General features: G+C 47.0%; 1 protein-coding gene across 1 annotated transcript in view; it reads right to left on the bottom strand.

Moving 5' to 3' along the window:
- ZNF550 (zinc finger protein 550) overlaps positions 1-9,808 on the bottom strand; it is a 13,585-nt gene extending 3,777 nt beyond the window's left edge. The window contains exons 1-3 of the mRNA XM_011932381.1: positions 9,601-9,808; positions 6,446-6,572; positions 2,500-2,595 (exon numbers count right to left, since the gene is read on the bottom strand). Of these exons, the coding sequence (XP_011787771.1) occupies positions 2,500-2,595; positions 6,446-6,572; positions 9,601-9,627 (250 nt within the window). The 5' untranslated portion in view covers positions 9,628-9,808. The remainder of the gene's footprint in view (positions 1-2,499; positions 2,596-6,445; positions 6,573-9,600) is intronic.
- Between the last annotated feature and the right edge of the window lie 6,658 nt (positions 9,809-16,466).

The following is a 16,466-nucleotide window of genomic DNA, read 5'->3' as shown; positions in this document are numbered from 1 at the left end:
TGTTAGCCAGGATGGTCTCGATCTCTTGACCTCGTGATCCGCCCGTCTCGGCCTCCCAAAGTGCTGGGATTACAGGCTTGAGCCACCGCGCCTGGCCGAAAATGCACAGTTCTTGATGCAGCACAAGTGTTCATTAAATTGTGGGACATTGGCCGGGCGCGATGGCTCAGGCCTGTAATACCAGCACTTTGGGATGCCGAGGCGGGCGGATCACGAGGTCAGCACAAGGTCAGGAGATCGAGACCATCCTGGCTAACATGGTGAAACCCCATCTCTACTAAAAAACACAAAAAACTAGCCGGGCAAGGTGGCGGGCGCCTGTAGTCCCAGCTACTCGGGAGGCTGAGGCAGGAGAATGGCGTGAACCCAGAAGCCGGAGCTTGCAGTGAGCCAAGATGGGGCCACTGCACTCCAGCCTGGGGGACAGAGCGAGACTCCATCTCAAAACAAACAAACAAACAAACAAACAAAAAAACAAAAAAAACCTAATGCCTAGGGAGAGAGTCTAAACGGTGGCTCCTACTGCAGGAGGAGCTACTGGCAAAGACAGGGTGACAGAAACTGCCAAGGTGCTGGAAATATTGTAAATTCTGACCTAGATGAAGAATTCAATTTGTAGAAATGTAAAAATTTAAGCTGAGCCCTTCAAATTTGTACTTATTATTGTATACATAAGATTTTTTTTTTGGAGAAATTTTAAACAAAAAAATATTAAAGTCAAGTGTAAGCATCTCTTCCAAACATGAGACAACTCCAAGAAGCTTGGCTTTACGAGTGGGGCCAACACAAGTTACAGGGTATTGTAAGTGAAAAAGCATTTTGTCTGTTTCCCCCAAGTGTAAGCAATTTGAGTACACTTTTTTTGTTTGTTTGTTTAAACTTATATTCACTTTCTGGTTTTGTATTGAGCACACTTTCTATGTTGAATATAGAGAAGTTGAAGGCACAGACAAAGCAGAGATTTTTTTAAAAAGCAAGTTCCCTGAGAACACAACAGGTGTGATGCAGGCACTGGCAAAGACACTGACCGTGACTAGAGGTAAGAGCTCCTCCATAGAGGACAAGAGAAGCCAGGTGTGAGACTGCGCAGATGAATCTTTAAGAACATTAAATACACATCCTGTTTTTAACATGAAATTAATTATATACTGAAGCATCAGCTGCGGGGGAAGTGGTGAACATCTGAAACACATCTGAGTGGCTGCAGGAGCTGGTGCAGGGACAAGAGCTGCCCAGAGGAATGGGGCAGATGTGGGGAGACCTGTTCGGAGCCTCTGGTACGGCTCAGGCAAAAGATGACTGGACTAGGGTGCTGGTGAAGGAGCCAAGAAAAGCAGTGGAGGTGATGGACTCAGGAGATATGGATCATTTAAAATGAGCAGGACTAGGGATGAATGGATGCTGGGTTTGATGAAGTTAGGTGGAGTCCAGGAGCTATGTGGCATGATTCCAGCCTTCTAACCTGCTTGGATAGTAAGACATTCTCTGAATTGGGTGTCTTTTTAGGCATCAGGAACTAAAGGTGCCTCTGAGACACTGAAGTGGAGATGTGGGATTGAGGGAATGGGAAGGGGGGTATTTGGAACACAGGGTTGCAGATGGGGCTGCCCAAGAAGCCCAAGGGGAGAGCCCATGACTCAGTGGTGATACAAATCCACAAGGCAGACGGCTCCAGCTACACTCATCAGCACATATGTAGGGCAGGGAAGGCCAAATGTCACATTGGTGTTTTTCAAGACAAGAGGGGCAGGAAGACATGGGGCAAAGGGCTGCTTCTGAGTCTCTGATGGTCTAACTGGAGGATGGATGAGCGGATGGAGAAGGTGGAAAAGAGTGGGATTCAGGGCATAATGCCGACAGTAATATCAAGGGGAGGAAAATCCCCTTTCTCTGAGTCCAGAAAGAAATGTGTGACTACATTTATGATGATTAAAACTGTTCATGCATAATACTAACTAGCTGACATTTGTTGATCCTTTGGACCAAGAACTGAACTAAGCAGTGTCATGCGTTATCTCTACATCCTCTAACAACTCAATGACACAGAAATTATATCACTCTGGGTTTTTTTTGAGTAGAGGAGCCTGAGGTGATATAAACCAAATCCATTCTTTTCCATGGACACACAGCCAAATCATATTTGTCAGTCCTAAGCATCCAGGTGGCCAAACGCCTAGTTCTTGTCAAGATTATGTGGTTGCAAAGTATGTGTACAACGGGGTATGACTTCTCCCCTTCTTCTTGTTCCCCTTCTACCAGCCGGATTGAGCCAGAGCAACCATAAAGATTCCTGTTCACAGCAGAAGGTAACTGTGTCTCTGAATAATGGTGTGGCTCAGTGCTCACCTGATGATGGACACTATACCCCAAAGTGAGTCAGAAACAACCAGGCCCCCAGGAGGCCACAAGGAGCAGTTTCACACAGAAATTCAGAGGTGGTGGTGCCCTCACATTCTGAAGACTGCCATGACTCCACCTGACCAGCTGGTGGCTGCTTACCTGCACAGGTAGGCTGTGAGAGGCCTGTCTTCACTGTCCACAGCTCCTGCCCATGCTCGAGCAGGTGGACCAGCTCTGGTTTGGGAACCCGATGCCCTGTTGATAGCAAAAGAAATAGAATAGAGGTAATCTAATGAGAAAATGAAAGTCTCTCCATCCTGCCTCGGACTCCATGACAGGGGCCAGACATGAAGGAAGCGGCCACCAAAGTAAGCAAAATGCTGATGTGAGACCTGAAAATCAAGGGCATTGCTCTGAGTGAACTGTGTTCCCCATAAAAGTCGTACGTTGAAGCCCTAACACCCAACGTGACTGAATATGGAGACGGGATCTTTAGAAGGTAATTAAGATTAAATGAGGCTGTAAGGGTGGAGCCTTAATCTGACAGGATTATGGCCTTATAAAAACAGGAGGAGAGGGCGAGATCTCTCCTGTGTCCCTCCACCATTTAAGAACACAGCAAGGCAGCCATCTGCAAGCCAGGAAGAGAGGTCTCATTAGGAATCAAACTTGCCGACACCTTGATCTTGGACTTCCCAGCCTCCAGAAGCATAAGAAAGCATAAGAAAATAAACTCTGGTTGCTGAAACCACTCAATCCATGACATTTTATTATAGCAGCCAAGGAGATAAAGACAGGCACAAATCCCATTGTTGGGCTACAACTGCCATGGAGGGTAGTGCTATCTGTCTACACAACACCCACTGCCCACGACCTCCGTCTAGGGAAGCCAACATTGTTCAGGCACACAACACTTTGACAGCCATGGAAAACTGCAAAGGTGAGCCGCTTCCTCCAGAAGGCATTTTCTTTCTTTCTTTTTTTGAAACAGAGTCTCATTCTATTGCCCAGGGTGGAGTGCAGTGCTCGGCTCACTGCAACCTCCACATTCCAGGTTCAAGGGATTCTCGTGCCTCAGCCACCCGAGTAGCAGGGATTACAGGCATGCAAAACCATACCTGGCTAATTTTTGTATTTTTAATAGAGACTGGGTTTCACAATGTTGGTCAGGCTGGTCTCGAGTGCCTGGCCTCAAGTGTTCCTCCTGCCTCAGCCTCCCAAAGTGCCACTGCACCTGGCCCAAGAAGGCATTTTCTAACGAGTCTAAATCATTGCTTCTCAAACACCTCATGCTTTCAGAACCACTTGGGGATGCCTGATTCCAACCTCAAACAAAATGAAACAAAATTTCTTCATATGAGACCTGGGCATCAGTACTTCCAAAATGTGCCCCCCAAAATTCTGGGACCCAGATGGAGCTGAAAACCACTGGCTGAGGCTGGACATGGTGGCTCATGCTGTAATCCCAGCACTTTAGGAGGCCGAGGCAGGAGGATCACTTGAGACCAGGAGTTTGAAACCAGCCTGGCCAACATGGTGAAACCCCATCTCTACCAAAAATATAAAACATTAGCCGGGTATGGTGGTGTGTACCTATGGTCCTAGCTACTCAAGGGGATGAGGTTGGGAGGATTGCTTGAGCCTATGAGGCAGAGGTTGCAGTGAGCTGAGATTATACCACTGCACTCCAGCCTGAATGACAGAGCAAGACTTCATCTCAAAAAAAAAAAAAAAAACGAAAAGGAAAAGAACCACTGGTTGAAATAAATTGGTAAATGCAAGAGTCTTCATTAGGCAGGTGACCAAAGCTGGATTCTCATTGTGAAAAGAAAGCATTTATTCCAGGGTGGGAGGAGGGACTGACCATGGGGGCCGGCTGCCCCCGTCAAGGCTGCAGCACCCAGCATCCCCGTGAGGAGCCAGCCTGAGGACAATACAGAAGCCTGAACCAAGAAGAAGGAACAAAGAACTCTGACATCCTTGATGGCATCACGGGGCTGTGGCACCAAACAAGCCTGGAGCCAACCACACCTCAGGCTTCTCATCAGGCGAGCTGGTGAATTTCCTTCCAGGTGAAGCCAGTTTGATCTGGTTTTCTGTTATATGCAGCCAAATGCTTTCCACTAGATGTGGTGAGTAAAAGACAGGAGGATTCTGTATGAAAGACCAATGACTGAGGTACAAGGACCCACAGAAATACCAACTGGCAGATTCTGAACCATAGCCCAGGATTCCTTCAGACATGTCACAGTAAGGCCCACCAATGTGTGCTACATGCCTGGCTTTGAGTTCTGGGACAGGGCTGTGGGAAAGGTGAATCAGATGATCCTTTGGCTTCCCCAAGAGCTGAGCTCCCTGTCACTTTTCACACACTGGTTCCTCCACCTGCAACACCGTTCCCCTCCTCTGCCTCCTTCCATCCAGCTAAGTCCTACTCAGCTTTCAGGTCTCAGCTCCACTGTCACTTCCTGAGATGCCCTCTTTGGAACACCCACAATAGGTTATGATGTTCTGCTTATTTATTCCTAAATTCCCCTCATTTTTCTTTCTAGAAATTATTTCAGCTGTCATCTATGGATTGATGTCTAGCTTCCCAAATGAACTCAGAGCGTACCATCATTTCTAATAACTTCTTTATCCTGACCCATTTTTGTTAAATATTGTATTCTAAAAGGGAACCTTGTTTTGCTCTGGTAAATGAGAAAGTCAATTTCACTTCCAACAAATAGAAGTCTGCAATCACAACAAAATCACAACAATGCCACTAAGTCCCAGCAAGCCCATGTACCTTTCTCAGGGCTGAGTTGGAGGCTGTCCCCTCTGTTAAAAAAAGAAATGAGCTGCACTGGGGCAGTGAAAGGAAAATGAAAGACTCAGCGCTGATCTGAGACTTTATTTTTTTATTTTTATTTTTTGAGATGGAGTCTTGCTCAGTCACCCAGGCTGGGGTGCAATGGCGTGATGTCGGCTCACTGCAACCTCTGCCTCCCGGGATCAAGCAATTCTCCTGCCTCAAACTCCCGAGTAGCTGGGATTACAGGCGCGTACCACCACGCCTGGCTAATTTTTGTATTTTTAGTAGAGACGGGGTTTTACCATCTTGGCCAGGTTGGTATCGAACTCCTGACCTCGTGATCCACCTGCCTCGGCCTCCCAGAGTGCTGGGATTATAAGTGTGAGCCACTGCACCCAGCCAATCTGAGACTTTTATGACAACAATTTGCATGCTGGACAAAGAACGTAAAAGGAATGGCTTTATCAGGGCACCAACCCATGCCTTTTGAGGACATTCCTGTGTACCCTCTAAAAACACCCTCTGGATCAGCACAGCGTGGGTATCCAGCATCAGAAAACAACTAATGGCCACGCAGGCACCCAGATGCCTTTTTACACATTGTATTGCTTAGGAAGATATCCGAGGGGCACTGAGGACAAATGTCTTCTGGGGGGCTGCCTGACTCACCCCCTTCTCTAAGAACAGCCATCCCCCATGGCCCCTGCTTAACAGGGCTGTGGCCACAGCTGACCCCACCAGGATGGCCAGTCCGTTTCCTTCTTATGCAATCTGGATTAAGGACCTCAGAATGGGCTGAGCACTGGAGTGAGGGTTTGTGTTAAAAGGACATTTTCGGCCGGGCGTGGTGGCTCAAGCCTGTAATCCCAGCACTTTGGGAGGCCGAGACGGGCGGATCACGAGGTCAGGAGATCGAGACCATCCTGGCTAACACGGTGAAACCCCGTCTCTACTAAAAATACAAAAAAAACTAGCCGGGCGAGGTGGCGGGCGCCTGTAGTCCCAGCTACTCGGGAGGCTGAGGCAGGAGAATGGCGTAAACCCAGGAGGTGGAGCTTGCAGTGAGCTGAGATCCGGCCACTGCACTCCAGTCCGGGCGACAGAGCGAGACTCCGCCTCAAAAAAAAAAAAAAAGACATTTTCTACCCCAACAATCTCTGATGCAGACAAAGGGAGATCAGTCAGGAAGAGGTGGGACCAGAAAATTGCAGGGTCTGTGAAGAGAAAGGAGGGCAGTTCCAGTGACCTTTTTGCCTGGCTGAGAATCAAGAAGATTAGGGTCCTCCTCAGGGATGAGAGGTGAGCCATTACCTAGTGAAACCAGGAGCCCACAGGTCTCCAGCATCACCTCTCGGTACAGGGTCCTCTGGGTCAGGTCCAGCTGTCTCCACTCCTCCTGGGTAAAGGTCACAGCCACATCCTTGAAGGTCACCAACATCTGGAAAGTTCAACAGAAGTAATGCTATTGGCCTTGTGTGGTTGGATAGGATCAGAACCTGTCACTCAGTCTCTAGTCAATGTGCAGAGAGATCCAGGTCTGAATCAACTAGGTGTTAGGACTGACTGACTTCCATGCAGGACTCAAAGGGGAGGCAGATCCTGCCTTCTAACATAACGCAGTTGTGCCTGAGAGAAATGTCTTCTATGGGAAGCTGTTGAAGATGACACAAACAATGGCAATCCCATGAGGACTACGGGAAGCAGACAGTAAATACTCTGGCATATTAAAAGAATGGAGGAAAATGACTGATACTAATCCAACCATGATAAGAGCAACAGCAGCAGCTAAGTGTGGGGGAAAGAAAGAGAGATCAGACTGTTCCTGTGTCTATGCAGAAAAAGGAAGACGTACGAAATTCCATTTTGATCTGTACTAAGAAAAATTATTCTGCCTTGAGATGCTGTTAATCTGTCACCCTAGCCCCAACCCTGTGCTCGCAGAAACACGTGCTGTATTGATTCAAGGTTTAATGGATTTAGGGCTGTGCAGGATGTGCTTTGTTAAAAATGTGTTTGCAGGCAGTATGCTTGGTAAAAGTCATCGCCATTCTCCAGTCTCGAGAATCCAGGGACACAATACACTGTGGAAGGCCGCAGGGACCTCTGCCCAAGAAAGCCTGGGTATTGTCCAAGGTCTCCCCCCACTGAGACAGCCTGAGATATGGCCTCACAAGAAGGGAAAAACCTGACTGTCCCTGAGCCTGACACCCATAAAGGGTCTGTGCTGAGGAGGAGGAATGAAAGAGGGAGGCCTCTTTGCAGATGAGATAAGAGGAAGGCATCTGTCTCCTGCTCGTCCCTGGGAATGGAATGTCTCGGTGTAAAACCCAATCGTACATTCTATTTACGGAGATAGGAGAAAGCCGCCTTATGGCTGGAGGTGAGACATGCTGGCAGCAATACTGCTCTTTACTACACTGAGATGTTTGTGTAAAGTCAAACGTAAATCTGGCCTATGTGCACATCCAGACACAGCAGCTTTCCTTAAACTTATTTATAACACAGAGTCCTTTACTCACGTTTTCCTGCTGACCCTCTCCCCACCATTACCCTATAGTCCTGCCACATCCCCCTCACCGAGATGGTAGAGATAGTGATCAATAAATACTGAGGGAACTCAGAGGCCAGTGCTGGCGCGGGTCCTCCGTATGCTGAGCGCCGTTCCCCTGGGCCCACTTTTCTTCCTCTATACTTTGTGTCTTAATTCTTTTCTCAGTCTCTCGTCTCCACCTTGCGAGAAATACCCACAGGTGTGGAGGGGCAGACCCCCTTCACTAAGTCCTCTGGTCCTCACTGTGTCCCTGTCAAGCTAAACCTTCCTTAGCTGTGGTAAAGCAAATAAATCTGACACTTGCCAGCTATGTGACCATGATGATGTCACATGATCTCCCTAAGGATTTATTTCCAAATCAACACAATAATTATTCCCATCTCAGCAGGCAGCTCTAAGCATTTGAGCACCACTAAAACACCTCACCAAGCTGCCAGAGGGCAGGCAGGTGGGAGTGAGGGGTGCTTTTAGCTAGAGCCAGCACTGCCAGGATGGGTGTGGAAGGGCAGCCCTGCAGAGACCTGAGAACTATGTCCTAGGCAAAGGGAAGTGCAAGGGCAAAGGCTGAAAAATGAGAAGGAACTTGGCAAGCTCAGGACTCCCTGGATGAATGCACTGAAAAAGGGGAGAATGGAAGAGGAGAAGGAAGACATGGTCAAAAGGGCAGACCAAGCAGAGCCTTGCAGACCATGCTGGCAGGAGGGGGTGGATTTATTGGAAATGTGATGGGAGTCCCTGAAAGAGAGGCCTATTCAATCAACAACCATTTATTAAGTATAATATATGTACTTAATTAAGCCTGGCTGTTCTGAGTCTTGGGAAAGGGAAGCAACAGGCACTCACATTCCAGGGTTGGAAAAAGATCGTAAACAGGCAACTAAATAAATGAGTAAGGCAATGTCAGATGGTCTTAAAGATTCAGATGACAAGAAAACAGGGCAAGCAGACCAAAGAGATTTGGTCAGTTTTAAACGGTGCAACAGACGAGGCCTCTTTAAGCAGCGGACACCAGAGGGAGTCAGAAATAAAGTGAGGGAGGGAGATGTGGATGAGAAATCAACAACTACGACAGGAGCTGACAGTAATCTGGGCTATCATGAAAGTAATCAGGGTGACTGCTAGAGAGTAACCCTGGGCCTCATGTGTTATCTCCAAAGGGACACCACAGCCTACATACCATCACCTCTGAACATTTTAATGGACTCGTTTTTCACCTGTAACTAAATGTCTTAAACAGGAAAATACACTGTTAGTTGCAACCCAGGGTCACTTGCCCAAACTGAAAGACAAATTCGTCAGCCTGCCCTACCACCTTTTCTGCCCTGGCACAGCAGCAACTGCAAAAACGCTCCTCCCACCTCTTTCAGCTGCTGCCCTTCGTTCTGTAGAGACAGGAGGCCAAGGAGGCCAGAGGGTCAGACTCCTGCTGGGGTTGAGTCTCTAAACCTAGCACAGGCCCAGGGAGCATCTCCGGAAACAACATCCCGAGCGACGTCCCCGGACCGTGCTGTTCAAGCTTCCTCAACCCAGGGGGGAAAAGAGTAAATATTTCTACCTTCCGCGTGCAAAAATGAAGGACGAGGACAGTAACGGGACTTGTTCAAGGTCGCAGGCCCGGAAAAGGACACGGCTGGAAGTCACAAGGAGGATCGCGGTCGCTCCTCTTACCTGTGAGGTGTTCCGGGTCCCTAAAAACCCTATTTCACACCCCAACGCCGCACCCCAGAAACGGGGACGCTCCCCAGGCCACCCCGGGGCTGCATTCCGGACTCGGGGCCGCTCGACCCCGTTCTAGGCCCTCTGAGAAGCAACGGCAGGGACTGCACTGCGGAGGACCCCGAAACGCCGTCCTCCCGCTCCTCGGGCCCGGGACGCTGAGGCCGGCCGGCCGCGGGAGCCGAGCCCATCTACTCACCTGCGCTGCGTCCTTCGCTTCTGCCATCCGACCGTTGGCAGGACGAGGCCGCGTGGGGCAGCTCCCACGGACTCAACACCCTACCCCGGGTGCTACAACGGTGCGGAAGTGAGCCCCAGTCTCCCCACCATCTTTCCCAGCACAGTTCCCAGAGCGAGGACCAACGCGCCACCCAAAAACGTCCACGCCAGCGTAGGCCAGAAGTCCCGCCCCTGTGTGGCGGACACCTGCCACGCCTTTTCCAGTGCCGACGTTGGTCCGGCGCACGCGCCGCCCCACTACCTTCTGGGTAATGTAGTTTTGTCCGGTGACGGGCCAGGCTTGGCTCTTTTTCCATTTTTCTGATGCACACCGTGATTGTGTATATCTCAGATGATCTTAGTGGAGCAAGTGTACACACTGGATTGTACTTTTTTTTTAAGTTTTTTCTTTTTTCCGAGACGGAGTCTCGCTCTGTCGCCCAGGCTGGAGTGCAGTGGCCGGATCTCAGCTCACTGCAAGCTCCGCCTCCGGGATTTACGCCATTCTCCTGCCTCAGCCTCCCGAGTAGCTGGGACTACAGGCGCCCGCCACCTCGCCCGGCTAGTTTTTTTGTATCTTTTAGCAGAGAGGGGGTTTCACTGTGTTAGCCAGGATGGTCTCGATCTCCTGACCTCGTGATCCGCCCGTCTCGGCCTCCCAAAGTGCTGGGATTACAGGCTTGGGCCACCGCGCCCGGCACATTTTTAAAACTTCCTGTTGTTCGGATGCCTCAACGTCCCTACGAGCAGGCTGTGAGCACTCGCCCAGGCACCCAGGTGAGCGAGTTTGATAGAGGGGGCCCTGCCTCGAGGTTCCCTGCTTGCCTCCTCTCAGTGACCCAGTGACATTCCCTGGTTACTGCGTCCTCCTCCACCCTGACCCCAGGCACTGTCCCTGGGCCTGGCGTCGATCGGGATCCCCCGTTCCTGCGTGGAGCCACTCCCGGGACGTGCTCATGGGGTTCCCTCTGTGGGACGTCTGTATCCTCTGGGAGGACTGGTGTTGCCCAGGGCTCGGGAAGGTCTCCAGGGTCCCCACCCACTTCCGGAGCCCAGCTTCTTGACACCATTGCGAGAAAGAATTCAGGGATGAGTCAAAATGAAGCTAACGGCAAAAAGCTTTTATTGAGAAGGAAAAGTACACATTTCTGAGAAGAGTGTACTTTTCCCAAGAGAAGAGGGAAGTGCGGGCGAACGAGGGAGAGCCGGTCATGCACAATGGAGTTTGGGTTTCTAATTTTATGAGCTCTTCTAATTAGGGGGTGGAATAATCATGAGGTTTTTCTAGGAAAAGGTGGAAATTTCTTAGAATTGGGGTGCCAACCATTTTTATGCTAAATGTGGGCGTGCTTGGCTTGGCCTGGCACTGGTGGTGTGTGATTTAATGTAGCGATGAGTGTATAATTAGGTCTGGGGTAGGAAATCGGTCAAATCTAGCGTCATGGGGCAGCCTAGCCCCCGTCCTGTTTGTTAAGGTCTCATCAGCCCAGTCCCCTTGTTGGGGTAGCTAGTTTTAATAGCTTGATGTTTTTCCCCTTCTCCTGTGACCACACAGCATTCCTATTTTGTGGGTGTTTCTTTAATTAGAGAGTGGAATTATTATTAGGTATTCTGGAAAAGGAGGGAAATTAAGGGATGCACCTGGTGACTGCCCCCTTTCTCTCTTATTTGATTTTGCCCAGAAGAGTCATGGACGTGTCATCCCGACTGGGATTTTGGCCATTCTCTCTCTTATTTTGGGTTTTCTGTTATCCTGTGGTTTATTTGCCTAGTTCTTGTTTTTATTTGTTGTTTGAATTTTTCCATCGTCCTGCAACCACCGAGTGCTATTCCTATATCACTGTGAGTATAGACATCCTTTAACCTTATAGGCTTCTTGAAGTATAATTCGCAAGACCATGTTGCAGTGGTCCTTAGAGAACCAATCAGGCAGAGAGAAACAAACATGTTCCAAATTTTGTTCACAGAAGTAAACCTTACTCAATTGTTAAAGGCTGTAGCTAGCTCAGAAGAAGTTTCCTTGACTCTGGAAAACAAAACAAGGATCAGCAATGTTCCAAGAGAAAGTCAAAAATATTACTTCAGTTTTGCTATTAGTCCAGCCTATTCTGTTAACTGTTGTTCTGCTTGATATTTATAAACATTTTAGCTTTTCATGAGTCCTGTATGTTTTTCAGTTATCAGAAACCTGCATTTAAGAATACCTGTTAGGCCGGGCGCGGTGGCTCAAGCCTGTAATCCCAGCACTTTGGGAGGCCGAGATGGGTGGATCACGAGGTCAGGAGATCGAGACCATCCTGAGCTACACGGTGAAACCCCCGTCTCTACTAAAAAAAATACAAAAAACTAGCCGGGCGAGATGGCGGGCGCCTGTAGTCCCAGCTACTCGGGAGGCTGAGGCAGGAGAATGGCGTAAACCCGGGAGGCGGAGCTTGCAGTGAGCCGAGATCGCGCCACTGCACTCCAGCCTGGGCGACAGAGCTAGACTCTGTCTCCAAAAAAAAAAAAAAAAAGAATACCTGTTAAAGTCCTACATCTGATTATGAACCATATTTTGAAGAGGATTAAAACAAGATAACAATTGTCTGTAAATGTCCAGAGTGGTTAGTCAAAAACATGATTGACAAAAAAATTTGGTTATTTCTGTGTTTTACAATAACTTAACGTAACAACCTTAATTGTGGTTTATAGCATATATTTTGACATTAGAATTTTCAAAATCCCATGCAATTTTGGAATGCATATTAACAGTATTTGCTGAAATATAACCTGAAGAAGATTAGACATCATTTTGGCAATCCCATGTAACTAAACATGTCAAATAATCCTGCTTACCTCTTTTCTGGATGCCCCCGGGGGACCTCTGTAGCATCCAAAAGCTAGGTGTCAGGAAAGACAATTGATTTGTGGAAGTCTGTTAAATATGTTGACAGGCTTAAAATATTTGATGTTATGTAATAGAATTCCACATTACTATGTTATTTATTTTGCCAAAACGATGACTCAAAAATTTGAAAAAGCAAAAACCTTTCATTAGCTGTTACTATTACATGAAAATTGTGTTCAAGAGAAAGAAAGCCAAATTTCACCCTTACATTAGTGTACTATTAATGTCAACCACAATTTTTAATGAAACCTTATAGGCAATTCTATCCAATCTTAACCAATTTGACAATGAGGTGAGATTTTCACAAACCTTTTATAACCCTTTACAAATTTTGCTAGAGTAGATTCGTGCATTAAGAATTATTTCTTGTGCTTTTATATACAATGCTCAATTTATTATATGGTTTTTATAATACCCTTTTATATTTTGTCAATATGTTCACACAGAGTTTCCTTTGCAAGATTGATTCTTGCAATTTTGCCCCAATTTGCTTACACCTTCAGCTGTATTTTATCTACTTTAAGACAATTCTTTATCCCTAGGCAAAATGTACATTGCCATGCCTTCTTATAATTTTTTATGAAAAACACATTTTACTGTTTTTATACACCTTGCATGTAAATCTATTTCAGTAGTCTCAATTACAGGTCATAATGGTAACTCTTAGCAATTTTTTTTAAGACGGAGTCTTGCTCTGTCACCCAGGCTGGAGTGCAGTAGCACAATCTTGGTTCACTGCAACCTCCACCTCCCAGGTTCAAGCGATTATCCTGCCTCAGCCTCCCAAGTAACTGGGACTACAGGCATGTGCCACTACCCCAGGCTAATTTTTTGTATTTTCAGTAAAGATGGGGTTTCCCTACATTAGCCAGGATGGTATCAATCTCCTGACCCCGTGATCCATCCGCCTCAGCTTCCCAAAGTGCTGGGATTACAGGCATGAGCCACCACACCTGGCCCTACCTCTTAGCAATTTTTAACTTTAATGTAAAGCCTGGTAAGTTGTTTTAATTATGTGCTAGGTGCAGATAAAGCTTAACTCCTTCCAGAATAAGTTAGGTGCGTGGTTACTTCCATATGTTCCCAGACTTTACCCATTGTGAAGCAGGCAAGTTGAACAGTTCTTAAAGGCCAAAGGAGCAGTACAACCTTAAAACATTTAGCAAACATAGTATCTGACCTGCATAATTTAGACCATATATTTACATCCTGAATACATTTGTGTTTTACCAATAATCCCTAAGACTGTTTTATTTTTAAAGATTAAAGTCACATGAACTAAGAGGAGTTACAGTTTTTACTATTCTTTCAAAAAATATTTGATCAGCCAGGTGCGGTGGCTCACACCTGTAATCCCAGCACTTTGGGAGGCTGAGGCGGGTGGATCATGAGGTCAGGAGATTGAGACCATCTTGGCCAACATGGTGAACTCCCGTCTCTACTAAAATACAAAAAATTAGCCAGGCATGATGATGTGTGCCTATAATCCCAGCTATTTGGGAGGCTGAGGCAGCACAATCACTTAAACTTGGGAGGTGGAGGTTGCAGTGAGCCAAGATTGCACTACTGGACTCCAGTCTGCTGACAAAGTAAGACCCTGTCTCAACAACAACAAAAAATTGATCTAAGTGCTTATAAACCGATCAATTAGAGCTCTTTTTTATAGACATCACACAACACATATATGACTACACAGACAGACAGAAGAAGATCCAGAAGCTCAGGGTGGAGCCCTTTAAGAATAAGGCTATGAAAGCATGTAGTTTCTGGTGCCTAATAAACAGGCATAGCTTGAAGGCAAAAACAGATTTTGAGAGGGATTTATCCATCTCTAATTCTTGGGGTTCCATGAGGAAAACAGAGATTTCCCCCAGACTGAATCTGTGGCACCTTGTCTGTTTTCTCAAATAGTGCAAGGCCACCAGAAGTCATCCGTGAGCCTTTCATGCATGCATGAAGATTGGCAAGACAGAGTGGAGAAAAGTAATTGAGTTGACTGAGATACAAACCTTTTCCAGAAAAAACAAGATCTAAGAAGAGAAAAACATAAAGGCGTTTCAAGTACATCTATAACTTGGGTATCCACTTTTAATTAAGCTCTTTCAGAAAATTCTTCTTCATTAATTAAAACTTTACAGATAATATAAACAGTGATCCTTATCATTTTCTTAACTGGTGTGCATCACTCTCTGTTGACAATCATGTTCAGCTTCTCCAGTTTACTTTTGGAGAATGTGGCTGGGTTCAGGCAAGGACAGGTTTTTACTGGACTATAAATCCCTTTAACAGCAAAGCCTGATATTTGAGGAGGCGATTGTCTGTTAGCCAGAGACTTACTTTAGAGGATAGCAGTCCTGCTATATTATGTGGGGTCTAAACAGTTATTTTCTGGCTGGGCTTGGTGGCTCACGCCTGTAATCCCAGTACTTTGGGAGGCTGAGGCAGGTGGATCACAAGGTCAAGAGATCAAGACTATTCTGGCCAACATGGTGAAACCCCGTCTCTACTAAAAATACGAAAATTAGCTGGGCGTGGTGGTGCATGCTTGTAGTCCCAGCTACTCAGGAGGCTGAGGCAGAAGAATCACTTGAATCCAGGAGGCACAGGTTGCAGTGAGCCGAGATCATGCCACTGCACTCCAGCCTGGTGACAGAGCAAGACTCCATCTCAAAAAAAAAACAAATAACAAAAAACAAACAAACAAACAAAAAACCAGTTATTTCCCATGATTAACTTGGTGGCCTCTGGTACAAGCAAAGCCACCACTACAACTTCTTGGAGGCAGGCTGGCCATCCTTTAACCACCAAGTCAAGTTCCTTGCTTAGGTAACCCCCTGGCTTTTGAGCAGGACATCGAGCCTTAGTTAAAATTCCCTGGGCCATGGCCGGGCGCGGTGGCTCAAGCCTGTAATCCCAGCACTTTGGGAGGCCGAGACGGGTGGATCACGAGGTCAGGAGATTGAGACCATCCTGGCTAACATGGTGAAACCCCGTCTCTACTAAAAAAATAAAAAAAACTAGCTGGGCGAGGTGGCGGGCTGCTCGGGAGGCTGAGGCAGGAGAATGGCGTAAACCCGGGAGGTGGAGCTTGCAGTGAGCTGAGATCCGGCCACTGCACTCCTGCCTGGGCAACAGAGCAAGACTCCGTCTCAAAAAAAAAAAAAAAAAAATTCCCTGGGCCATTTCCTTTTTTTCTGATACATAAAGATTAAATGCCTTCCTTATGAGAAGCCTGAGGGCTGGTGTTTTAAGTAATGCTAGTTTTTGCTGAGACCAGCTCAGTCACGGAGACCCTCACCCAGCAGCGCTAGAGGAATTAACGACACACACACAGAAATATAGAGGTGTGAAGCGGGAAACCAGGGGTCTCACAGCCTTCAGAGCCGAGAGCCCCGAACAGAGATTTATGCACATATTTATTAACAGCAAACCAATCATTAGCATTGTTTCTATAGACATTAAATGAACTAAAAGTATCCCTTATAGGAAACGAAGGGATGGGTCAAATTAAAGGAATAGGTTGGGCTAGTTAACTGCAGCAGGAGCATGTCCTTAAGGCATAAATCGCTCATGCTATTGTTTGTGGTGTAAGAATGCCTTTAAGCGGTTTTCCGCCCTGGGTGGGCCAGGTGTTCCTTGCCCTCATTCCTGTAAACCCACAACCTTCAAGCTTGGGTGTTAGGGCCATCATGAATATGTCACAGTGCTGCAGAGATTTTGTTTATGGCCAGTTTTGCGGCCAGTGTATGGCCGGATTTTGGGGGGCTTGCTCCCAACATGTTTTAGCTGGTTAAAGGCTTTTGAGTTTTAAGTTTCCAAGTTAGGGAGTGAGTGTTAGCTGCTTGAGTTTCTTTTATGAGGTGGCACAAAGAGCAAGGTATTTCACCATATCCATGTATCCACAGTCTGCAAAATTCAGTAATGCCTAAGAATCCCCTTAACTGTTTTTTTTGTTGTTG

This window comes from Colobus angolensis, unplaced genomic scaffold (assembly GCF_000951035.1).
Source record: "Colobus angolensis palliatus isolate OR3802 unplaced genomic scaffold, Cang.pa_1.0 Scaffold96, whole genome shotgun sequence".
NCBI lineage: Eukaryota > Metazoa > Chordata > Mammalia > Primates > Cercopithecidae > Colobus > Colobus angolensis.
Note: the sequence above shows the minus strand (reverse complement) of the source record. Positions and strands in the feature narration are given on the sequence as shown.